Source organism: Leopardus geoffroyi, chromosome B2 (genome assembly GCF_018350155.1).
Source record: "Leopardus geoffroyi isolate Oge1 chromosome B2, O.geoffroyi_Oge1_pat1.0, whole genome shotgun sequence".
Lineage (NCBI taxonomy): Eukaryota > Metazoa > Chordata > Mammalia > Carnivora > Felidae > Leopardus > Leopardus geoffroyi.
This window is the reverse complement of record NC_059332.1, coordinates 132144935-132171639: the sequence shown is the minus strand read 5'-3', so window position 1 is coordinate 132171639 and position 26705 is coordinate 132144935. Positions and strand designations below refer to the sequence as shown.

Below are 26705 nucleotides of genomic sequence, written 5' to 3'. Positions count from 1 at the left end.
CTATGAAAGAAAACATGTTATTTCTATTTGATTGTGATGTCCGTTGCTTCCCTCTCATATTTCCTTTAATAATCAAAAGAAGAAAGTCAAATTAAAAGGCATACGCAGGGCACAGTCACGAATGCTGCAGGCTTAGTGACCTCTGCTTGCAGACAAAAAAAATGTTTCTAGCAGACCAAGAGGAAAATTTCCTCGGAGCATCTTTCTATTTGGTATTTCACTTAGCTTTTGCACTCAAATGCTTAGGACACAATCACAGGAACATAATAATATTCTATTTATTTAGGAACCTGCACTTTAAAATTACTTCCTTGAATCAATGTAATGTGTTTCTGTGATTGTAATTGCTTTTAGTTTTGCATGCAAAAGGCCATAGGAGTGTACTGTCACATTTCAGCTTCCTGTGCCATCAGAGTGGCATTCAGTGAGGTCATTTACTCAGAAAATATCTAGAAATAATAGTTTGAAGTCATTAATACCCTAGTTTTTAAAAGAAGCATGTCATTCACATTATGTTTTAATTTTTCAGTTATATAATGTTAACTCACTTTGCTTAAAAGGAAGTGATAAGTAATTTGTATCTAAAAGTTTACTTAATTACGAATGTCTAGGAATTTCTATTGCCAAGAAAGTGCATTTTACCACTAGGTTTACTTAGGTTAAGCCTGAATATTTTCCTATTCAAATACATTAAATTAACAGCTAAAGAATTAGAGATTTCAAAGGCAATATACTACTCCATCCACCTTCTAGGGTAGGATTATGCTTAATGGGACGTCTGACTGTAAGTAACCCAAACACCCAATTTTTTGGTTACACTCCTCCTAAATTACTTTTCAAAAAATGCAAAGCAAGTGCCCAGACCTTTGGTTGTGTCAGATGCTTAGCTGTGAATCGAATTTAAAAACTGCAGAAAACTTTGCAAAAACAGACCCACGACGTCATCCCTCCCAAGCATCTTAGAAACAGCCTCTTAGGGGGATGTAGTCAGACTTGCAACTCCTCAGAATAATATTCAAACAGATAGATCAGTTGGAAGCTCTTCATTACAGCAGCTGTTCTGTGTTTATAGCTACATATGCAGACTGCTGAACACCCTCAGCGCACCATAAATGTAGGAATTACACATCCAGAATGGTAATAAACTCATTGGGTGATGTGCTCTCCAGAGTTTTCAGCCCCTTGCTCCAGTTGGCACAACTCTGCTAGATTTTAGTTGCTGTAGAAAAATATTAGATTGTTGTGGTTTTTGTAAGTTTGGAGACAAACCAGAAAAACATAAAATAACATTTAAAAAGGTAAAAATGTAGGCACTGATATTATTAATTTAAAATTACAGTCTCATAGAGAGTTACAAGAGAAGCCATAGAAGAAAAAATGAGAAAACGCGTGCATAAATGGCTATGATCGGTAGACGTTTAGCCTCAAATATTTTCTGTACATCAGCTCAGCTGTGTGGTACATCCTTCAGAAGCTACAGATTGTACTAAAAAAGCTGCATGTTATTAATTAGAAGCATATTTCCTACCATCATAATCCGATAAAACTTCATAAATTATAGCTAATAGATAAGCAATTTACTGGTAAAACGGCACTTCTTAGAAAACCAATACAATTTAGAACAAGCTGATTTCTCTCTTAAAAGCAGGATCCCAAATACATTTTTTTTCTAAATTCATAATAGTGACGGGAATATTCTCAGCTTCCCCGGAAGAGGTTCCGGGTATGACAGGATGATCTGAATGTACAACAATGCCTGGCTGCCAGAGAATTGCTAAGCATTGTTAAAGTAACATCAGCTTATCCCAGCAGCAAGCACTATATACTATTCATCACTGCTCTTGGACAGGCGCTTATAGAATTCTGTGTACAAGGGGACATAAAAACCCTGGGAGAGCTTTCAAAAACGCATATCCCTGGGTAGCAACACAAGATGTCTTGATCACATAGGTCTCTCCTTTCATTTAACGGCTAGAACAGCTTTCAGAAATGACTATGACCAAAAATCATACGAAAGTTTCTGAAGAACCATAATAAAGTCAGAAAAGTCAGAAACGTGGACGTGCATAAAGGTAGGTGGTCGAATGGAACCCTCACAAGGCCATTTGAGATGCAATCAAGGAAATCTTTTAGTGTCTACAAACATTCCAGCTTAAAGAGCGTTTTCTCCCTTCTCATTTGCGTTTCTTCTCACTTTTTCCCTCTTAATGAAAATTGTTATGCGCCATTTTACATCTGGATTCTGTGGCTATGGTCTATTATTCTTTTCTCATTTCATGGCACTGTTGGTTTGCCTTCACGCTTACTGATGAGTCCCTGCTAGGGGCCTGCTCCTGAGGGGGTACTGGCGAGCGTGAAATGCCTGGCAAGGGAAAAAAAATGACTAAGTGACTTTTATGACCAGTATCTTATTCAGAACTTGAAATTGATACGGCAACAATCAGGCATGCACTATGACCTTAACCCTTAATGCTGGAAAATTATTATTTATTATTTGAAATAATAGTAATTCTGTGGATTAAAAAATATATTTTCCTATAGACTCCTTCACCCGGTCCTCAAACCAATTACAGGATTTCTGTAAAAGATGCCCCTGGCACTGCTTGACAAGTAAAGATACAAAACACAGAGGCACGTCAATTTTTTGACATGTGTTAAGATGAGAAATTTCATGCAAGTTAAGACCTAGACAAAGAACGGCTAACTAAACAGAATTACACTTAGGAGTCACAGAATTTCACAGTGGCTGAGTTCCCTCCCTTACAAAGCGGGGGGAAATAACACCTATTCCCCTTGTCTTCTGACTTGTTCGGGTTATAAAACCATGTATATGTTACAATTACTTGTATTAAAATTCCTCACTTTTAAAGGATTGTTTCAAACAGAAAAATTAACACTGCTAATGAGGAAAATAGAGGAGGTTTTGGATGGGTCAAGTACCTTTAGAACTTCAAGCATCCATGTCAGTTTGGAGCTCCTCACCTTTATCTGTTTGTTTTTATTTCTTTTGGTGCTTTATGGCTCAGAAACAAACCATTCTGATCTTGAGCTTGCAGTAGAGGTAGCTCGATTCTCATGTAGCATTATGGAACATCTTTATTATACATCCATGCTCAATAAGTAAGAGGGGCATGGTAGGAGGGTTGCTTAAGGAAACTTCTCTCAGGAAAGACTCGCTGCTAGTTGCACTCAAATTTTGAAACAGTCAAATTTCCACAGGGGCTTCATTTCCTTCCTCTCCAACCCAGGTTAGTAATGGTGAGACTCCAGCATGATAAAAATAAATCAGAAACTTTATTCAGTCATATTCTAAACTAAAAATTGGAACTAGAATTTGCATCTCAAACCCAGACCCCAGAGATGTGCTCGTGCTCCATACAGGGAAGGACCCGCGTGAAAGGAAACAATTATTGGCAGAACAGACGCTGAAGATTCTAGGTAAGAATAAGGGTATGTTCAGCTGGTTGTTGTTTCATGCTCCTGGCTTTTTCAAAGGAACGAAAACAAAGACCTTTAGTATTTCCTACTGCAGAAGAGTATGACATTTGGGCGGGCGGGGGGGGGGGGGGGGAGGAAAGAGAAAAGATTAAGAAAGGAAATGAAAACCGTTGGGGAAATGGAAGAACGCGATTTACTCAAATGGAAGAAAAGAGAAAAGACAGAGAGGGAGGCAAAGCGGGGTCAGATAACTCACTTGGCATTCCCTGCACCTGGTTTCTTTCTTCGGAAAATGTTGAGGAACGTGTTGGAGCGGCAGGGCAGCTTGCCATCACCAACATGCATGCGGACTACGTCAGAGGTGGTGAAGGCACTGCGGACATTCCTCTCGGGCTTGGCAATAATGATGTACATCTTGGGAGTGAACATGCACCCCAGGGCCACCGTTACACTGAGGCTCACTGCAAAGCAGGTGGTGATGATCTTGTAGTTGCTCCCAAAGTAAATGGGCACAAAAGCCAGCCAGATGATGCAGGTGGTGTACATGGTGAAGGCAATATATTTGGCCTCATTGAAGTTGGCGGGCACATTGCGGGTCTTGAAGGCATAATAGGTACAGCTCATGATGAGGAGTCCATTGTAGCCCAGAGGGGCCACCACACCCAGGTTGCTGGTATTGCAGATAAGGTAGACTTCCTTGATACTTGGGTAGGACAGAATGGGCATGGGGGGCTCCATGATGATCAGGGTTACCACCAGGGTTAGCTGCACGCTAATCAGAATTGAGGCGATGATCACCTGGGCCCAGGCACTCATGAACCTGGGCTTCCGGGTGCAGATCTTCTTTTTGCTGCCAGCGAGGATGCGTGCAATTCGGTTGGTTTTGGTCACTAAAGCAGAGTAGCACATGGCAGAGGAGAGGCCAACCAGAAGGCGCTGGAGGTAGCAGGATGTGGTGGTGGGTTTGGCAATGAGAGTAAAAGGGCACACGTAACCGAGGAAGATGCCAGCTAGGATAATGTAGCAGAGCTCCCGACTGGAGGACTTGACAACTGGTGTGTCCCGGTACAGCACAAAGATAAGAGTAACAAATAAGGTGACAAGTATGCCCAGGCAGGAAAAGGCGATGGCTATGATGGATTCTATGTTGCTCCACTCAAGATAGCGCACAGGAATAGGTTCACAGCCTGTAACGAGAAAAATAGCTTTAAAATTCAAGATTTCTGCTGATCAATAATAGCATCGCTTACCAGCTACAGAAAGCACAGCTATGTTCACATCTTCCATGATTCGCGTTATTTTAATTACGTGTGAAAATGTCTCACTATTACAGAAGTAAATATACACTATTGGCTTGTCTGGACAATCATGTTCTCAAACCTGATCTCGTCATAAGCCTAATGTGACATGTTAGAGCCTATAAAAATAATCTGTTCTCCCAACACCAGCTTTATAAATGGATGCCACTCCGTGGGTGGAACTTCGTTCTACACTTTCAGAAAAAGAAAGAAAAAGAAGGAAGCTAAACTGTGTTTCCAGGGAAGGTTAAATGGTAATAATGTACTAGAATAAGCTAGTAAGCAATAAATTAACAACGTGTTTATTTTCACATAACTGTCCAGAGGTAAGTCCAGCTCACAGACAAGAACTATCTTGACCAGCAGAGTGTTTTAAACATAAATTTTATCTGAATTCTTTAGAAGAATCTGCATTCTCCCATTTATTACATATTACTCACTTTGTCTCACCCCTTGAATTATGTATAACCCATCTGTGGCATCTGAGGGCCTTTGAGTTATCAGCCTCTACTGGAGGTACCAAGGAAGAATGGAATCTCCCATCACAAATCTCTTGAAAGGAGAGACAGCACTGTGTTCCTAAATACCTGGCTTATCTTTTTCCTCAGATGGAGAATAAAGTCTGTTTTGCAGAGATTTTGCAGAGAGAAAGAAATTTGTCAGGTCCTGGAGACAACCCCTTCACTGAACTTTGTGTTTAGTTTGGGCCAGTATTCCCAAATTGTGAGAATAAAAAAAAAGCCCACAACTTTAAGAAAACACTCCTTGTTCTGCAGCCATGGGAGCAGAAGCCACCAGAACCTGTTTTACTCCTGTTCAATCAACTGCAGCTCCCCTCAAGGACATGGTTTCTGCAAGCCTTCAGTCAGTGTCAACCTGTGCGTCTGATAATCACCCAAGAAGGAACAGACTCATTGCAACAAACAAACAAGTGCCAGCCATTCACAAGTACACACTCTGATCATAGCTGGGGGGAGGGGGAGGGGGCACTTTCGTGAATCAGGGGCCTGTCTATGCCAGAGTTTAAGCATCTTCCTGGAGAACGTCTGCTTTCTCTAAAAAGTCACATTTTTAATCCCAAATCTTCTCATTTCCTTGATAAACTTTAGAAAATGATTAGGTAGATAATTTAGAATAACAATGACTATTATGCGGAACTTTTGAGATGACACATCCAATGAATTACAATACGTAAAAGGGGCTGGGGACAAATTAGGAGATAAAATACTGAATAGTCAATACTCCACTCTTTTGATTGGCATACTGAGCTTGCTAAATAAAATTTAAATTCCAATGTAGTCTTTGTCAAAGCCCTTGTAACCTTCTGAAAGCTAGCCCTCATTCCATCCCTTTTTCTATGCAACTTTACCTGGTTTTGTAAATAAGCTAGTCTGTCCTCAGCGCTTTCATCAGAAAAAGAATACCACATTTTAAATTTGTAGAACACAAGTCAGATCTATGGACGTTGAATTAAAACCCTGGTCTAGAGCCAAATTAAGAGCTATAATTAATGATTTTCCTAAACTTCAGGGATATCGGCATAATATTTTCTGCAGAATTCAGGATTTTTATTAGACACTTACTGTCCTACACTACAGATATATATGAGTTAATTCAACTAATTGTTAGCCTCATGGAGGAAAATGTTTAAAAGCAGCCATTTAGAAAAGAGAAGATTTAAATAACCTAGTGGTGTAAAGTTTAAAAAATAGAAATAGAAAATGCATTACATAAGGCAGTTTTGAAAGCCTTTCTTTCAACAAAGATGCAGAAGTATAAACTAAATAAAGATAAAGATAGGCTTTATGACATCTTCAAACAATTCTGGGGTAGACTCAACACCTGACAAGAAAGACTATATCTTCTCATTTTATAAACGGGCTTAGTCCTGAATTGGGGGAATCAAACGGAGAAAATGTAAAATTATCAACTTAGAAAATACCCAATATGTGACTGGACATTTCCAGATAGACTTAAAAAGTAAATAAGCTAGAAATCAATATAGTTATGGATCTTTAGGTAAAACAACTAAAAGAGCCTCTATTCTGTATGATTTGTGAAACTGTAGAGAAGGAAGCCTATAGATACTTCAAACGGATATGTGATTTAAAGAACCAATGTCCCACATTAGCTAAAATTCAGAAGGACATCTATCTAAAGTCTGTCCAATGACTTAATCCCATGGGAAACACAGGCACCCAAAAACTCCTTGTCCTTCCTCTGAGCTCCCAAGGGAAGCAATATGTCTTTCTTATTGATATAGGTGTCTTTATGTCCCCCCATAATCTCGCTATTAATAGAACATCAGATATATTGGTTTAATAAAACCACAGGAATGGTGAAAACCTTTAACAATCCTATGCCTGGACCCACAACTAACAACTAGTATTTTGAGATTATTATTGGAAGGATACATTATTCTCTGTGACATAAAACCCACATATTTAATCTAGGATTTACTTCTAGACAAGATGTACTATGGTTCCCTATATATGATCAGATTATAGCTGCTCTACTCATGAAAATACCTATATTATCTATAATTTTAAAAAATTAGGCAAGAAATACCTTTAGTTGCAAAAGGACAAAAGACTTCACAGAAATAGGAAGATGGATTGTTGACAGAGCACAAAAAAATACAGATTATCATATGTACCTAGATTATCATGACTCTTCTTTTTTTGTGTAAACATGAAAATGATACACCATGATCTAGACATATGAACTCAACAGCAGAGCATATATCAAAGAACCATTGCTCATCGTCAAAGGCTCACAGTAAAAAAGGTACTGCAAAAGTTATGGATACTATGAAAACACTTTAGAAATACAATAGAAATATTTTAGAGATTATCATGCTAAGCAGACTGCTCTGACTAAAAATCCTAACAGAAAAGTTTCATATAAAACAACAAATAACTTATTACTAGTAACAAATATATGACGTTCAAGCATCCAATTATAGATCACAAAATGTGGCCAGAAAAGAAGTTCTTAAATAAAAATTCCAGAAATTCAATTATTACGTTGTAAGATTCATGAAGATAAATAACTGACAAAACCAGAATGGGTGTTTGATCGTACCAGATAAAATATCTACCAGGCATTGGATAAAATCCTGATGGAACAAATGAAATAATTCATTTCAGTAGGGACAAATTTGCTATAAAATTAAATACTATTGGGAAAACATTTCCAGGATGGCAGATGTGGCCAGTTCATGCTTCATTTATAATTAAATTAATTAGGACAAATTGTAAAGGTGGAGGCATTGACTGAAACAATTGCAGGAGAACTTTTGAGTTGCTCCAAAGGAATTGTATAGTCTTCTCCCTCCATGGTTTATGAATATGTACTAGCTTAAATAGTGTATTTATTTTGCTGGTGCGTTGAAGCATTCTGTTGAAAAGCCACAATACTTACAAAGGCTAAAATATTAGATTCTGTGGTCTTAGTTAACGTGTTCCCACTGACCAATCTAGTGATACGGGAACCTTTTCATTGGAACACTTATTCATGAATTTAAACTGTGCAATTCTGTCCTCATTTCCAACTCCCAGACAAATGAAAAAGGAACCTTAATATTGTTGAAGTTTACACCCCTTAGTGATTTAATCTGAGGTTCTTCAGAGAGTCTCCAGAAGTTGAAGGCACATGGAAATTGACCGTTAATTGAAGAAGCTTATAGCAAGCTGATGACTACACAATGGTCTTCTGTGCAAGATCATCTGAAGAAGATTCTTACATATATCATACTTTCCTTTGCATACTCTTTCTTATTCATACTTTTCTTCTTCACTGATTTGAAGCTATTCACATCTGAGTTTGTCTTTAATGTTCTCCTTACTGGTAATAAGTATTTGCCAGACTCTATGCTTTACTAAAAAATCATTAACACAATAATTCAATTATATCAAGCTATTGGTAGGTATGTTACATTAACTTTTCCAATAACGATACTATTTTTATATGCAAAGATTGCACAAGTTCAGATGCTTGAAAGGACTGAGAAGATTCACAGAACATACTTATATAATGTTTTTACTTAAGGGCAAAAGGTATAATATACTAAGAGAAAGACAGTGCAGGTAAGCGCCAAGGGGCAAAGGGAGATCCAGGTGCAAGCCCTCTAAGATCCTTACTCCCACAAGGGTACACATCACCTTTGAAATGAGAGCTCAAGGCAGAAGTTCCCAGTGAAGTCTTTTTATGATCTTTAAGTCATACAGCCAAGTCTGTCTATCTAATGAGTCAGCTGAAATCCATTGGTAAACAAACTGGTTTTGGTTGTCACCAAGTGGAGCTTCACTCTCTAAACTGCGTATCATAAATATCAGTCCCCTTAATGTAGCCGAGAGTGAAAAACCAGTACTCAGGCATCTGCACAAGTAATCACAGAATCATTCCAAACCTAGCTATACACTAAGCCTATTCTACACAGTGTAGTGGACACAAGTGAAGAAAAATATGCTTATGCTAGAAGGAGATATAAGTATTCTGTGCTGAAACAGTAGCATTTTGTCAACAACACGCCAAAACAATGTACCTACAACTCTACCGTGGTTGCTTTATTTCTTGTGAAGGTCCTAGGGTCTTTTTCCTATGGGGAAACCAGACCTTTCAAGGTCAACCCAGAGCCCCCCAAAACAGAATCACTTGAGGATTGGGACTGACTGTTTATATTTCGAACCAGCTTCTTAAACATGTTTTCTCCTCCTTTTTCTTCTTTCCTTTCCTTCTTCTTTTATTTTTTTAGACATCTTAAATTTGAGAAGCATTAGCTTTGATTCCTTGAGAGACTTAGCTGTAATATCCATATTGTCCATATAAGTGATGTGATATGTAATAGACTTTTTTGGTCCTGTTTTGAGGCTTAAAGAGAAGAGTTGTCCAATCCCCACGTGTGTTTAGGTATCCTAAGACTGGAAGGGATAGGAGTTACCTTCATCCAGTGGCCCTGCCTGACCCCCAGCATCTAAAAGCAGAAGCCATTATGTGAGTTGTGCATCCTGTATCTAAAGCCTCAAGAACTTAAGGTCTTGGCAGTGTCTGTGGTTACAGTTATCCCAGAGAATCCAGAGCCATTAGACAGATCCATTTTCCTTCAAGCAGACTACAAATTACTGACCAAAATCCAAGAATTACTGATCTGAGGGAAAGGAAGTTACTCCTAATTTTTAGACAAATTTTGGTTCACTTGTAAGATCCAACTGCATAGGAGGAAGCTATAATTTAATACTGGACTTCTTCCCAATTAGGTTAATACCAATTTAATATAACCGAAGAAATAAAGAAAGTCCACATTTATTCTATTTAAAATGTCTTGGGACATTTAATAACAGTTACAATAATGCTTCATAATTAATAAAGCTTTGTCAAAATGCTTTCTTTAATGGTATCACATTAATATCAATTACCTACAAGGAAAAATTCTATTTCATAGCTAATGTTCAACTCAAATATCCCCTTCTCTATGAAGCCTCTTGTCTTGCCAGGGGAAAATAATTGCTTTTTTTACTCTGTGTTCATATGACATTTTGTACATACTCCTGTTGTAGACTTCTACTTGATTGCTTATATGCTCACATTTCATATGAAATTCCTCCCCATGATATAAACTTATATAAACCTATATGTTTCTAGTTTCTCCAAAAAATGCCTGGCACAAAGCAGGTGGTGTATATAAAATTAAGTAAATGAGTAGATAGTGTAAGAGGTCACAGTAACTGTTGGGATGGACAAAAATGGTAAAAACTAATTAATTTCTATAGCTTAATATTTTCTATTTTTAATGATAAAATTTAGTGTAGTCTGGCTTTCTGAAGAATCCTCTCATCCTGTTTGACTTTTGAACAGAAATAAGTAGCATCAGATTACATATAATTGGTTCGTGAATTGTTAAACTACTGTCAAGTTTTATATCGTGTCAGAAGAGATCTCTGTTTATGCATCTTAAGAAATAAGTGTGAAATTTAAGTGCTGAATTAAAATGTGCATTTTCCAAGAAGAAAATATGAAAAACTTATGAACGAAAGTGCTACAGAAAGTGCTTCCTTTAAGAAATGTACCATTTTTTTCTTTAGAGCCAAAAAAACAACATATTCTAATGAAAATAAAACTCACTTATAAACATGTTTTTATTCATTAATATTAGAGTTTTTGGAAAATATAGGGAGAGTAGCTATCTTGTAAAATGATTTTATGCATATAAACAAAGTCCACCTTCAGTAAAAAACACCATTTCCTAAAGAAGAATGATTTCTCATTCTTTTATATTAACTAAAATTCAGTCAAAAGAAGATCCACCTGTGAAAACAAAACACCTACTTAAAGGCAATGCATTTACTCCTCTGAGTATTTCTACTGAATTTTGGTATTCTCCGCCTGTGGGTTTTCTCTTTTCACAACTACTGCTACCATGGCAACAACCAATAAGACACTGCCATGTGCTGCACCCTTGTTCTGAGCCTGACATGCCTCCAAATAAGACCTCATTTTCCATTCATGTGTAAGGCTGAAAGGAATCCAGAAATGACAGGTGTCATGAAAACTAAGTATAAATTAACATCAAAGATGTGTATTCTGAAAGATCCTAAACATAAGATATGTGTGTGTGGGTGTGTGTATACACACACCCACACACACATATCTTATGTATATATTATATACATTATATTAATATATATACACACACCCACACACATATATATACATATATATATTTGCAAAATAAACAAATCTATTGCTATTAGAAAAGGGCAGCCTGATTTGTTGCTCGGCTCAACTAAAGTGACCTTTACACATATGATGGATGATAGACTGTTTTTTTTTTTTTTTTTCAACGTTTATTTATTTTTGGGACAGAGAGAGACAGAGCATGAACGGGGGAGGGGCAGAGAGAGAGGGAGACACAGAATCGGAAACAGGCTCCAGGCTCTGAGCCATCAGCCCAGAGCCTGACGTGGGGCTCGAACCCACGGACTGCGAGATCGTGACCTGGCTGAAGTTGGATGCTTAACCGACCGCGCCACCCAGGCGCCCCTAGACTAACTGTTTTAGAAAGATAATCACATTAAATATCTATGTGCAGTCAAGGAGGATATTTTTTTATGCGCTACTAACTCAAAGAGCCTTAATTCAATGGTGATGATCATTTTGCAGTAGGCCAAAAATATACCCACAATGGAAGATCTCTAGGGAATAAAATATATGACTTTGAGTTCCATTATGATAACGTATTAGATCTTTTTAAAAAGTTTCTTTGTATTTTAACGTTTTAAAATAGGATAGACGTTCTTTATCATGTATGAAATAAGCCCCAAAGTGAAAATGGAGCAGTAGGAAAAGTTGGGGGAAGCCCAAGAAAAGGTAGATAAAAGAAAAATTCTTATACCTCCAAGCCAGAACTTCTGACTTCTAAGATGAACCAGAGAAAGGCTAGGTTTGTCTCCGAGCCTCTTCCTAGTCAGCTGCAGTCTCCGTCAAATAGCAGAGAGGGCTGACTTGAGATAAAAAGACCCAGCATGAAGCACACACTATATGGAGGAGGATAAAGATGTGAACAGAGGCACAGCACGAGTGGGAGAGAAGCCTTGTTGGCCAAAAGTGGTTGGAAAAGCTTTTCCAAGCCATTCCATTGCATGCAACCATGAGATAAGTTAGACCCAGGGATAAAAACACTGGATTCTCATAGTGGATTCTCTATTAACCAAACACACTGACCAGGATGAACTTAGGTGAGCCCCTTCTTCTTTCTATTTCTCTCAATAGGACATTTATGAGGCAGCTATGATGTTCAAGACACTAGACTATGAGCCAGAGAGTAATGTTTCTAAAGGGATGGGACAGGAACCAGGCACCTTAGAATCTGCTGGGTCCCATCTGAGAACCAGTGAATGGGATTCTCTGGAAGTGGGTATTTCCTGGGGAGTTTTTAGGCATAATAAAGTTGAATAACAATTTTCAGCTACAGAATAAAAATATGAGTGAGATACAGATTGTACCTTCAAAAATATTCTAATCCAATTTCCCTTTCTTTAAAGAAGGTCTTTGTACTAAACAATTTCTAAAGGCTTTCTGACACTCATTTTAGTTTAACTTTTTCTAACAAGATTAACATTTTACAAGGTACTTTACTAAATAAGTAAAATTTTCATTATGTGACCTGGTTCTATTTACCCAGCCAGTTTTGGTGTGTTTTGAGTAAGCCATACAATTTCTTAGTTGCTATTCTTATTTGGGAACAGATAAAAAATTAAAAAAACAATCAGGAATGTTACCCTCCCTAATGATTTTCAACAACACCCAGGGAGGCAGAGGATCAAGACCCAGGGAACTGACCTCGGCTTCTAGCTAGTTTCGTGACCTTGGGCACACAAGTACACCCCTCTGGGCCTCAGCTTCCCCCTCTAAAAGGAGGGATGAGATTACTCAGGTGACAAAAATCTCTGTGTACTCAGATGGCAGCTTCCATGGCTCTATTACTCCTAAAATTTCTGAAAGGTATTTGTGAAACACATCTCATGTGTGAGTTCATACCAGGGTCCACAGAAAACAAAACTTGTATATTTTAACATTTCTCTAATGCAACTTACAAACTGATAATCCATCCATATGATATGATTCCCATTGACTTTACTAATAAATCCTTTCTTGCATTCATATATTCCTCTCTGTTTCTGCTGCAGCTGCCCTAGTCTACAGCCTTTGAAATTACTCACTTGGACCAATACAATAGCTTCCTAGTTTCTGTTTTTCATCCAATATCACTACACTCCTTATACTACCACCAGGAGCATCTTTCGGGGACACAGATATCATGATGTTATTTGCTACTTTATTATTTTTTTTATTAAATTTTTTTTTTTTTAGCATTTATTTATTTTTGAGAGACAGAGCATGAATGGGAGAGGGGTGGAAAGAGAAGGAGACAGAGAATCCGATGCAGGCTCCAGACTACAAACTGTAAGCACAGAGCCTGAAGCGGGGCTTGAACTAATTAACCATTAAATCATGACCTGGACCGAAGTCAGACGCTTAACTGAGTAAGCCACTCAGGAGCCCCTGTTATTTGCTACTTTAAATCCTTCCGTGTTTTTCCTGTGCTTAAAGCCACAGTCCAAACCCTTAGGAAAAGGTCATGCAGAAGATTGTTACTATCCACCTCCAGCATTCTTGTCCAGTCTCGCTTCTGACCTCTGCTAGGTCCTTGTGTCTACCAACAAGCCTCACACACTTGTGGTTTTCCCCACACGTGTTATATGCCTTCATTTTTCCCATCTTCTACTTTCTGTCTGGAATTCCTCTCATCTTCTTATCTGCCTCACAAGTTTTATGTACTTTCTTAATATCTCTGCTACATTAAAACAATCTTAGATTATTTTTTACATGTTTCTTCCCTGATAAGTTTTAAGCAAAATAAAATAATAAAGCAAGACAAATTTAAAGCAAAAGAATACTACCTCACACATAGATGTTCAAGAAATGTTTGCTAATATACATGCAGGTGACTAGTAATATCTTTTAAAAAAAAATTGAAAAGAAAAACAGAAAATAGGGGCGCCTGGGTGGCACAGTCGGTTAAGCGTCCGACTTCAGCCAGGTCATGATCTTGCGGTCCGTGAGTTCGAGCCCCGTGTCAGGCTCTGGGCTGATGGCTCAGAGCCTGGAGCCTGTTTCCGATTCTGTGTCTCCCTCTCTCTCTGCCCCTCCCCCGTTCATACTCTGTCTCTCTCTGTCCCAAAAATAAATAAACGTTGAAAAAAAAATTAAAAAAAAAAAAAAAAAGAAAAACAGAAAATAGCTGGTATACCAGAATGTCCCTTTAATACACTTTTATTTATATTTAAATAAATATTAAATAAATAAATAAATAAATATTTAAATGAACTTGCCTTACAATATAAATCTTGGAAAAGTTATAAGCGGCTTCTCTGTGCTCTTTGACATGAGCATTAAAAAATGCACACTTTAGGGGCCCATGGGTGGCTCAGTCGGTTAAGCGTCCGATTTTGGCTTAGTTCATGATCTCGCATTTCATGGATTTGAGCCCCACGTTGGGCTCTGTGCTGACAGCTCAGAGCCTGGAGCCTGTTTCAGATTCTGTGTCTCCCTCTCTCTCTGCCCCTCCACAGTTCATGCTTTCTCTCTCTCTCTGTCTCTCTCTCTCTCTTTCTCTCTCTCCATCTCTCTCTCTCTCCCTCTCTCTCAAAAATAAACATTAAAAAAAAATTTTTAAGTCCACACTGTAAATAAACATTGAAAAAGGCACGAACTGCATGTTCATATTTTAAACAATGAGCACATTGGGAAAGCCCATAGTCAGTGACAAGATCTAAAGTGAGGCAGCTCCTACCTGTTAAATCTGCACTGGGCCACCACCCTAAGTCACAGGCTTTGCAGGTGAATTCATCTTGCACGTATTCATTCTCTTTGCAGGCTGTGCAAATCCAGCAGCAACTTACTTCTCCTTTCCGTATGACCTGTAACACAGAGATAATTCATACGCCTTAAAGATGGTCTCTCCAGAAAGTCTTCTATTTCATATAAGGACTTATTTTCATACTACAATAAAAAAAAGAGTAACTCTTCAAAATATCCTATATGCTGAGGAACGTTAAGTACATGCATTCGAATAGGCCTGATTATCTTCGAGTTCAGATGTGAATTTCAGTTCATTCCATGCTGGGTTTGGAGGCTTTTCAAAAATAATTTCTTTCATAAAGGGAATTGATGACATTATATTTTTTAGTGTTACAAAAATGAAACAGCTAAATTTTATTATTTATATTCATCTGTATTAATTGTTCTCAGAAAAATAAAAATAAATTTTTCTTCTCTGAAAGAGCAATGTTTAGCCACAAATTTCTTACGTAATAAAACCTTATTTATTCATAAAATCTGAGGATTTTTAAATGAATTTTGTAACTATGAACATATGAGCAACTTTATACACATAAAAACAGAATGATGGCTAAGAAAGTAAACCCTGTTATTGGCCTTGTGACTTGCTCTAGTGAATTTAAAAGATCACATAAATTGTTGGAAGAAAAATTATTTTTAGCCCAAAATTACAATGAATCATAAATTACACAGAATCATTTATTATTGGAGTAGTTTAAACTTTCTCCCATTTTCAATTTGTTTGGTAAGCAAATTTCACTTGGCATAATAAAAAAAAAGTCAAAACACACTGCATTTAAAGTGAGTTTTTTGTAAACAGCACATAATTAGATCTTGCTTTCATCTCCAGTCTGAGAACTTCTGCCTTTCATTGAAGTGTTTCATACATTTACATTTAGTATAATCATTGATGTGGCTGGATATAAATATTTTGATCAGATAGATGTTGGACATTGTGTACATAAGGCGTAGAGTCCTGGATGTTTTTCCCTGAAGAATTAATCATTGGTCTTTGTTCTGGCGCAGTTAAACTACTCGTGGCTCAGTTTGAGCCTTGTTTTTAATCTTTTAGGATAAGTCTAGAAGATTGTCTGCTCTAGAAATAATTAAGCCTCATATTAAAGTGTAATCACCTGGGGTTTCTACTTAATTCCTTGTGTATTCAACAAGGTATGTCCACTCTGGCTTGTGAAAAATGAGACAATTCCTGGGTCTGTGTAAGCTCAGGGATTCCAGCTCCCCAGTAATTGTTTTCTACCTGGACTTTTTGAATTCTACCCTACTCATATGCAGATCGGTGTTTGGCCAAATATTCAAGGGAACCTGTGTGTTAATCTCTGGGACTCTTTCTGAATAGATCTCCTCTCCCTTACACTGCAGTACAAATTCTCGCTGCCTTGGCCTTCCTAAATCTTGATTTCTGTCTTCTTAAATTAACAAGGTCTCCAAGCTCTGTATTCTCTTTCATTGCACAACAATCAGGGAATTGCCTCCAGGCATAAAGCCTTAGTGACTTTTGGGTTCATCTTGTTTGTTTGCCTACACTTCCCTGGAATCAAGGTCATGCACCGTTTTCCAATGTCTGAACACAGTTATTTCATATATTATGTCAAGTTTTCTAGTTGTTTACAGCAAAAGGCAGTCTGGACTCCATTACTCTTTCATGGCTAGAAGCAAAAGTTCTTCCCTAATACAGTAAATATTACTAAATGTTTTCATATGTAAAATCAGGAATTAAATTGTAAATATTGCCATACCTTAAAATAATACAAACTCTAGCTTTTGTGAAAATAAAATTATCTTCTCACAGAGCAGGTCGAAATTTATATATTTATCTTAGAATTACATATAAAATATCAAATAACAGTATATTTTCAGAATATGTAAAATGTTTTCTTTTTCTTCTTTTACTTTCAAATGACTTTAGAAAGTAGAATTAGATTAAGTCTTTTCAAAAACTAGCCCCAACTTCAAAATAAGCATGGAAAATTTACATTCTAGATAATAATTTTTTAAGTGATATATGAGAAAAATTCAATAAATGAATACTACTTTCTTATTTTAGTTGGTATAAAAAGTATAGTAAAAGCCATCACAAAATACTGTATGACTTCAGTCAGCTTTGTGTTTTTCTCTCACTATAAAATTAATGCTACTAATTTGACAAATTCAAAACGTGATAATGCTAAGCAAATTTATTTATTCAGGATGACTAGTGAAGGTAGATCCTATGAGTGACTCTTGGAAAGTCTTTAAAATTAGGTTTTAAATGGTTGAATAAATGAATGAATAAATGATTAACTTATACCTTTACTATTAATTATATAATTATATAAAGGTATATAATCAATTATATAATTAACAATTATAAAATTATAATTATACAAATATTATAAAATTATGTAATTATATCATTATAAAATTATAAAACACAATTATATCATTATTTATTAATAATAAAAAATGAAGCTGCTCACGTGCAGTTTTTTTTTTATGTCTTCTTTATTCTGCCACCAAGTATGTGTACTTTTGGCATACAATGTCTATAATATCTGATTTGTCTTTTCCATCTCTCAGTCACCCCTCTAGACTGAGATTTTAACACTTTACACTTGAATTCTGGGCCCTGTCTTTTAATTATACAACATGCTCTAATTTCTTCTTGCGCTTACTTACTTCTTACTCTTACTTCTTACTTCTTTCTCTAATTTCTTAACACGCAGAGCTTCCTAGATCACGGGAATGGCCAGTGGGCTCCTCAAGAGAAGGGACCAAGCCAGCTCATTGTTTTCAGATCATTGTCATCAAGGGATAGATATGTACCAAAAACACACAGTAGGTGGTCAGTGGGTGGTGACTTGAATCTTTTTAAAACATACAATTAGGGCACTCAAAGAAGTTTAGTGCCTCCCAACCCCAATACCTTTGCAACATAAGCTCTTTAGTCAGGCATTCACTTAGTCCCTGGTCCTTGCTTCTGCCCTTAACTTTGTTAATAATTTCTTACATAAGTCTGTCAAATGAGGACAGAGCCTCTGTGCCAACTCCTCATTGTGTCCTCATTAATGTCCACATAACTCTGTTTTTGTTTGTTTGTTTTGGAGGGAGGTTTCAAGTAGACTAGAAACATCATCAAATTTGTGTTTCATCTGACTTGCTTCGTGCAAGGAGTAACCTAGAGAATACAGTTTAAAGAAAGAGAGATAAAGAAGACAGAATGTGTGTGCGTGTGCGTGTGCGTGTTTATAGGTGTGTGTTAACCCATGGCTCTCACGTGGAACCATATAGCAAACAAATAAATACATTTTCATAAAGAATGAACATAATCTCCCATTTAGAATGTCACCTTTCTCCACAAGTCCAAAGTCCATCTGTGTCAATACTCTCAAGGGTAGGTACAACATTACAAGCTTCAGACAGTATTTCTGGAGCAGTAAATCCTTTCAAACAGGGCCTTATTTACAATTCTCTAAGAGCTAAAATATAGTTGGCATTTCATTACTACAAGTTAGATTTTGTCCGCTAGCTTTTTTCATATCTATATGGTAGATATGTTTCATTTAGGTACAGTTTTTTAAAATATTGTTGTCTCTAATTTATGTTCAAATCTCCTTCAGATATTCAAATCAAAATCATATTACTGATTATTTGTATATTTTGTTTTTTTATATGAGTCAGGCTTACTAATATTTCTTTCGCATGTACAGTGGCATCATTATTAGTTGCTTTTGTTAATCTCTTACTGTGCCTAATTTATAAATTAAACCTTATCATAGGTATATAAGTCTAGGAAAAAACATAGCATATATTATGGGTTTGGTACTATTTGGGATTTCAGCCATCCATAGGGAGGGAGGTGTCCTGGATTATATTCCCCACAAACAAGAGGAGACTACTGTAGTATACACCCAATAACTGAATAAAGTATTTTTTCACTTTTGTCACAGAAAATACTTTTTATGATAGATCTGAGTCACAACAACAGTTTTGATATTTTACTGAAACTGCCCTTGAAGGACCAAGGCTTACTAAGGCCACGAGCCTGCTTTGATTCTTTCTAGATCCTGCGTACACAGTGCTGTTGATTGCTAGTGAGACTAGGTGACCTGCTGGTACACGCAATGCCATTATTCAATTACATACACACTGGAGGAGTCTTAAAAGATTTATGCAATAGGAAAGCAAGTGTTCATTCTGTGACTCAGTTTCTGAAGTAACGTGAAATGGATTTTTTAAATTAAGGTTTTATTTAGAAAAAGAACGTAAGAAAATAAATAGCATCAAGAGAAAATAATGAAGGAAAGGTAACTGTGAATCAAAGGAAACAGAGAAAATTTTCCTCAGAAGAGAACTGCCTAAAAGACTAAACAGAATAAAGAAATTGAGTCTACTCTAATCAGGACTGGAGGAGAATCAGCTACAAGAGAGAAGAGCTAACCCTGCCCCCCAATCAACTTAATGGCTGATGTTTTTCTCCAGCTACACTGAGTTCCTCAAAGGAATGGGCCATGGTTGAGCTTCCTTTGCATTCCCTGTACTAGTGAGGTACTAAAGCTGAAGGGACTCCATGTTAGAAACGCTCCATCTTGGGGCACCTGGGTGGCTCAGTTAGTTTAGCATCTAGTTAAGCATCTGACTCTTGGTTAAGCTCAGGTCATGAGCTCACGGTTCGTGACATGGAGCCTGGCATTGGGCTCTGTGCTCATGGTGTGGAGGCTTTTTGGGATTCTCTCTCAACCTCTTTCTCTGCCCCTCCTCTGCTTGTGCTGTCTCTCTCTCTCTCTCAAAATAAATAAACAAACAAACAAACAAATATTTTTTTTAAAAAAGAAAAGTTCCATCTCTGCTGTTTTTCTACCAGGCCCCATTTATTCATGTTCCATATTTTGCCTCTGAATAAGCCAATGAAGCTATGTTCTCACTTCAAGGGGAAAGTAAGAAAGTTAATCATTCTCTGAAATTTGTCCTAGGCCCCAAATACCTGATACCACCTAAGAAGAGCCAAATTCCAAACATGTTCCAGGACACTAACTGCAAACAAACCTTGGCTGATACTGGCATCAATACTCCTACCTTCAGTAATGTATGGAATAATACCTATTGTACACCTCATACTCACCTTTGAATGGACTCTACCCTGGATTCCTGAAGAAACATGTACTTTAGACCCTTTTCTAATATGAACCCCTAACCCCAAGCAATGATGAGACTCATTCTCCTTTCCTTTTCAAGTCTCCCCGACACTCCGTCTGCTATTCTCTGTCACTCAGGCTATTTAATAAATTCTTCCACTTTCTCTTGCTGGTGTTTGGTTTCTATCCTGTGTGAAGTCAAGGGCCCTTTTGGCTGGTCTTGTGGGACCTTCCCCTGGATCCTCAGAGCCAGCCCATCTGCATCACTAGTATAATTCTTGGCCCATATTAATTTCTCAATAATGTAGACGGATGAAAAGGGGAAAATAATATAGACTATGACATAAACAGAAGAAACAGAAATGAATTCAAACAAAGGAAAAGAAGAGTAAGGGATGAAAACCCTACAAAAAGTAAATACAAAATATCAAATAAAATCCCTACATTGCAATTTGTTATACGGAAAATATAATAAAAATGGCATGGGAATATAACATCATCACAAGAATGGGGCACCAAGGTGGCTCAGTCGGTTAAACATCTGCCTCTTGATTTTGGCTCAGGTCACGATCTCACAGTCCATGAGTTTGAGCCCCGCATCAGGTCTGTGCTAACAGTGCAGAACCTGCTTGGGATTCTCTGTTCTCTGTCTGTCTGTCTGTCTCTCAAAATAAATAAAATCTTAAAATCATCACAAGAATGGACATATATAAAGTCAGGTTTTTTGCTAGGACCTCTGTACAGAATTACACTAACCCTTCATAGCCACTCAATGCAGTGGAGTTAATTACGTGCGTTCTGTAGATGAGGAAGCCGTTGCAGAAGGGATTGGTATCTTGTGCAAATCTCAGTCTTGTTATCTGCAGTTATTTTCAAAAGGCAGGCCCTCCTAGTGTAACAATGGCTGCTAAGGCGATGACATGTTATGTGGAGAAACAAAATTATATCTCAGAGCCTGGTAGATATATATTCAATTAATCAACCTTTGTTTAGTGGCCCAGTGTGTCAGACATGGTGCTATGCATGGGATAAATTATTGAAGAACCCAATTGTTGGTGTTAAGGAGCTCAAAATCTAACATAATGTGTTAAGTGTACTGATAGAGGAATGAAATGCTTATGCAGAACATATATATTCAATTACTCACTCATTCTCTTACAACATGCGTTTAAAGTGCATATAATGTGCCAGGCACCATGTCAAGGCTAGACATAGTCAGTGAATAAAACAGATAATATCCCCATCCTGAGGAGGAGCTATTATTCTAGAGAAGGGTTTTGAGAAAACTAAAGGGAGAAAGAGGAATAGGGTGCAGGGCAGGGACCAAGGTGAGGCAAGTGTAGCACCTAGGGACCAAATTTAAAGAGACACCCACCCTCAGTGTTGTGTAAGTATGTACCCTGCACTTGCACAACCTCGAGAGTGAGTGCCTCCCTAAATCCTGGGCACTAGGCACCTCATTTGCCTCATGGTGGTCCTAGATAGGGGGGTGCCTGGAATAAGGAATCGCAATCTTGCATTTGGTGATTAGATAAGGCATCACTAAGATATTGCCATTTGAGTGAAGACTTGAGAGAAGGAAAGGGTATAAGCCCTGAATATATCCAGTGGAAGAGTATTCTAGGCAGAGGGAACAGCTAGAACAGAGTTGGTACGCTGCATACTCATACTTCCTTCTCTATTTTTCTGTACGTATGTTATACTTCAATAAATGTTTACTTACAAAAGCAAATGGGTCTGCCACTGCCCCTGCCCAATATCATGTCATTTAGCAGCAGCACCTATCAGGTGCTATCTGCCCAAAAGTGGCGATAGGCTGGGTCTGAAGCTAAGGTGATCACCAACAACTTCAGTAAACAGAGTCTGGTCAACATACAAGAGGTGAAGATGTAGATATTACTCAAAGTAGCTATGGATAAATTAATAATTCTACAGAATTTCTCATTATGACCAGTGCTTACAGCTTCCTCCTCATCCAGAGGGACTATGGTATTCATGTTTTCACATGCACAAGAAGACACACACACACAAAGCATTTTGTCTTCTTTTTTTTTCAAAATTGCAGCCAATATATTTTTAGTTGCCTGGGGAGATCACATCAATGTTATGTAATCACAGGCTTCTCAGATAAGGAGTTTTTTATATTCATGTGGGCAATTTATATTCAGATCTTGCCATCCTGCAGTGGAATTTTGAAAGAATTACATAATGGACGAACCGTATCATCACTTCTCTGGTTGCCAGGATGGCTACATTAACTGTGAACAGTTTAAATGGGTAGTTTGCTTTGATTCACACCGAGAGAAAGCAGAGGTGGATGGGACAGTTGTGGTTGATGATATTATTGCTAACTTTCTTCACTCCTCTTATGGCTATATGAGAACTATCCTTATTCTTACAGAACATAAGCTGAGGTATTAAGATATCGAGTTTCGTGATATTTGCACCTGACTTTCAAATGGCTCAGGGAGAACATAGGACAGAGTAAAAGAGAGAGAGGGAGAAAGAAAGAAAGAAAGAAAGAAAGAAAGAAAGAAAGAAAGAGAAAGGGTAAGGTGAGAAAAAATAGAGTGAAGGATTTACAATTACTAAATGTGGCTGGTGGCTATACAAGTGGTCAATTTAATGTTTTCTTTCATGTTTGAAAGTGAGAAAAGGAGAGAAATATTAACTAGATCAAAATTATGAGCAAATGGGGAAAAAGCTGAACCAAAATAAAAATGCTCATTACAGATATGGGAAGTATTCAAAGATAATTCACAGTTAGCGGTCATGAAATAACTCTGAAAACTCTCTGGACAGTCCAGGCTGATGGGGCTGGATGGGCTGGGTGGTGGGGACCTGACATGCACACGCAAGCCACGTAGTGACCAGACAGTAATGACTGTTTGCACCACGAGCACGTTTGCCTGAGGTAGATTTCAGTCTAAAATGATTCTCTTGACACCAAATTCAAGACAAAATTCCTCCTCCTACTGCCATGGAGGGAAGAGGACATATCTGAGCAATTTTGAGGAGGCACTGGAGGAGAATGAAACCATTCCAAATGCTATAGCCTATCATATAAAAACAAAAATAGCTGGAAGTATAAAGAAGGGCAATTGGCACACTTTGAACTCTGAATGTGGAGCAACTGCAGATGGAAAAACTGAATATAAAATAATCTGTCAAGCGTGATCCACAACGTGACCTAGAAGAAAATCAGCAGGTGAGCTACTCAGATTCAATGTGAGGGTAAGTAGAGTGGAAGGGGGAAGAAGAGTGCACCCCATTTCCCTAACTTCCAATTCCGGGTACTGAGATCAAAGGGCCAGTATCTCATCAGGTGGTGAATTACCCGGAAATGGTGTTAAAGCCTGTTTTTGGTTATTTTATATTTTGATGAAAATTTTGCAACTTTTCCATCATTACAAAACAAATGGAATGATAACACTTTTCAAAGTTCATCTGTCTGATTTCACATAATGCAGTGTTTCATATTCTATCACATCATTAAAGTTGTTTTTCTCCCTGAGGATATTTAACTGTGATATCGGCAGATGTGTTATTACCTGGAGTACACACGTTATAATGTGACTGCATCTTCTTCTCAACCTTGATACTGGAGAGCATGGACCCAAGACACATCTATTGCCTGTAACTATTTCTGCATAAAGTAACAGGAAGGATTGTTGGCAAATCATATATGTTCTATCATACAAAATTTAACCTTATCTCATTTATTTATTTATCATTAGGAAAGGGAAGGTGGTACTAACTGCTTGACAATTTTGATCAAAATAGATATCCAGTCTTTCAGAGGGACAGCGTCCCTTGCCGGATAATGCTGGAATTGGGCCAAGTAAGCAACTATAAATATAGAAAGTGTTCTTTCAAGAGCTGGAAAATGTACAGAGGAAGAGGAAAACAATGCTACAGAGGCTACAGAAAGAATGAGTTCACAGCAGGCATTAAAGGGATGATCTTAGGTTGCTAAAGAAGACAAACATTCTGGAATGTGAGGCTCTCATCCCTAATCTCTGCAGTCTTAAACTATCAGATCTACAACAAGGTGGTTGCTTTTTAATCACTGGCCTATGTTGACAGGTGGTAGTATTAATGTGAAAATTAATATTAGCCATTATATTTTTAAAAGAAGGATATTATTAGAAACGATAAGATTTTTACATTGACAACATCTGCCAAGTAGCTATCCTTACCAACAGAAAAACCTAGAGTCAAACTCCTCTAGTAGCGTTACCTAATCATGCTTATGGTATTATTAAATCTAAGGATACGTAGTTCCAATTAAAGGTCAATGGTTAATGGTTTCTTAATAGACTGTCCTAGCTTCCTTCCATCTTTGAAGGAGTCTGGGATCACAATGAAAATGAACATGTCCTTTTTAGTTTGATACTCAGCAAATCAGTGGTTTGGCCTCTTTGCTGATCTAACTGGAGTGGGAAACTCAGGGTGATGCAGGAAGCTGAAGCTGAACAAGGGATTCTAGCAGGTATAAGTTATCTTCTGAGGTCCACCCTGCCAACACCTTTGAAACTAAATTTTTATCTTTCCAATAGAAAATACCAAGAAATAGGAAAGAATCAGACTTATCTCTTGAAAGGAAATTAGTTAACCTAATTCCAAAGTCTGTAGTTTGTAAGATACATGTACTTGGGCTTTTCTATATGTACGTAAGGTATATTTCACTATATGACAATATGGCCTCTGTAAATCGGGAAATATTTGTGATCTATTCTATTACATTCATGTAACTTCAGAATTTTATTTTGATTGGCCAGGTGAGAACAGGAGGAATCAGTGCTGTCCATTCATCATGCCCAAATCCCAGCCCCCAAATAATCCTCTTAAAGCAAAGAACCCACAGACAAACTTAGGGGAGAAAAAAAAAAAAGACAGAGAGGAAAGGAAAGAATAGGAGCCAGTGAAAGCAATCTGCAGGATCTTTTCCCTCGACATCTCTGCCGGATTCCCTGCCTCTATTAAACTCTCCCAACCTCCCGCACTAATACTGCGTCTTCAATTCTCGATTCTGTTCCCTGTTAAAGTGCCTCTCTATTTATAAGTTTATTGTGAACTCCTGAGAAAATAAAGCTTAGCAACTGAAACTTGCATTAGTAGGAAATACACCAGTTCATCTAATGACAGGCAATTGAACCACACGAGGCAGTGAGGTGATCAGAGCTCTGGGCTGGCTCTGATCCCAGCTTTGGCACTTTCTAGCTTGAGAGAGCTTGGGGCAAATGACTCAACCTCTCTGGGCTTCAGATTCCCCATCTGTATAATGGGGTCCACAATATCTGCTTTCAAAGTGTTATTTTAAGGAATCATTGAAATGGTGACTGTAATGTGTCTATTATTGTACTTGCACAAGAATATGCTTGAAAAATATTTATCCCTGACCTCTATTGCCTCCCTTCTCCTTCCTTTCACTGCTGCCTTCACCTTCCCACTCCTTCTTGGCTCTTCACCACACCAAGGAAAATGGCTGCAGGCCTGGTGCAGGAGATCACCACATGTGCAGGCTGTTGGTGTTTGACTGCAGATTCACTGTCCACACTTTGTGTGCTGCCTTAGATCCTCTTCTAGCCTCTCTCTCAGGCCCTTGGCCACTGGCTCGTGGAAAGTCCTGGACACTTCTGCAACCCATACTTCAGTCTCTATCACTGTTGTCTCTTTTCTTGGCATGTCCAACTGTCTGTCTCTCCCATGACTCCGTCACTGGGTTTCAGCTACCTCCATTGCAGTCACCACAGCAGAAGCCCAGACCAGACCGCATGGGACCCAACTGCTCCCAGACCTGAAAAAGGACCATGGGACCAGACATAGATTCTGGCTTCCCCAGTAGCTGTCTAAAGGGATCAGAAGATACTCCTTCCTGTGAGTAAACTTTGTCCACAGGAAACAGAAAATGGCACGGCATAGGCGCACACATTCTTCCCCCCTCCTTGCTCCAGTAGCTACTCCAAGTGGCCCACCCAGAGATCTCTCTGAGGTTGAATGACCGGTTATACTCAGTGAAGTGGCATCCTGCTCAGTAAAGCATCACTTTAGTGACGGTGGTGGTGGCGGTGGCAGGGGCTTCCGTGCTTCTGTGTCTCCTTTTCCCTTTCCCTTCACTCTTGCGTCTGAGAATTCCATTTCCCAGTAATGCACTAGCACTTAGGCAGTGCTTAGTTTTAAGGTTTTGAGGAAACCTGTGAACTACACTGTCCGGGCTTTCTTGCCAATGTCTTCTGGATGAAGCTGGCCAAATGCAGGGACCTAGTGAGAGACTCAAGCGAGGGAGAGAGGGGAAGCCAAGGTATCCTCCCCTCCCTGCTTCAGGGGCCAGTTCAGGAGCAGCTGTGACTCCTCCCTGTGTCCCTCTGGCCTGGGGTGAGGATGATTCTTGCTGTCACTCAGCTCTGCGGTGGCTTGGTGTCCTCTTTTACTT

General features: G+C 38.2%; 1 protein-coding gene across 6 annotated transcripts in view; it reads right to left on the bottom strand.

Moving 5' to 3' along the window:
- GRM1 (glutamate metabotropic receptor 1) overlaps positions 1-26705 on the bottom strand; it is a 429332-nt gene that overhangs the window by 35026 nt on the left and 367601 nt on the right. For all 6 annotated transcript variants that reach the window (XM_045499937.1, XM_045499938.1, XM_045499940.1 and 3 more), the window contains exons 7-8: positions 15091-15217; positions 3695-4625 (exon numbers count right to left, since the gene is read on the bottom strand). In XM_045499937.1, coding sequence (XP_045355893.1) covers positions 3695-4625; positions 15091-15217 — 1058 coding nt within the window. The remainder of the gene's footprint in view (positions 1-3694; positions 4626-15090; positions 15218-26705) is intronic.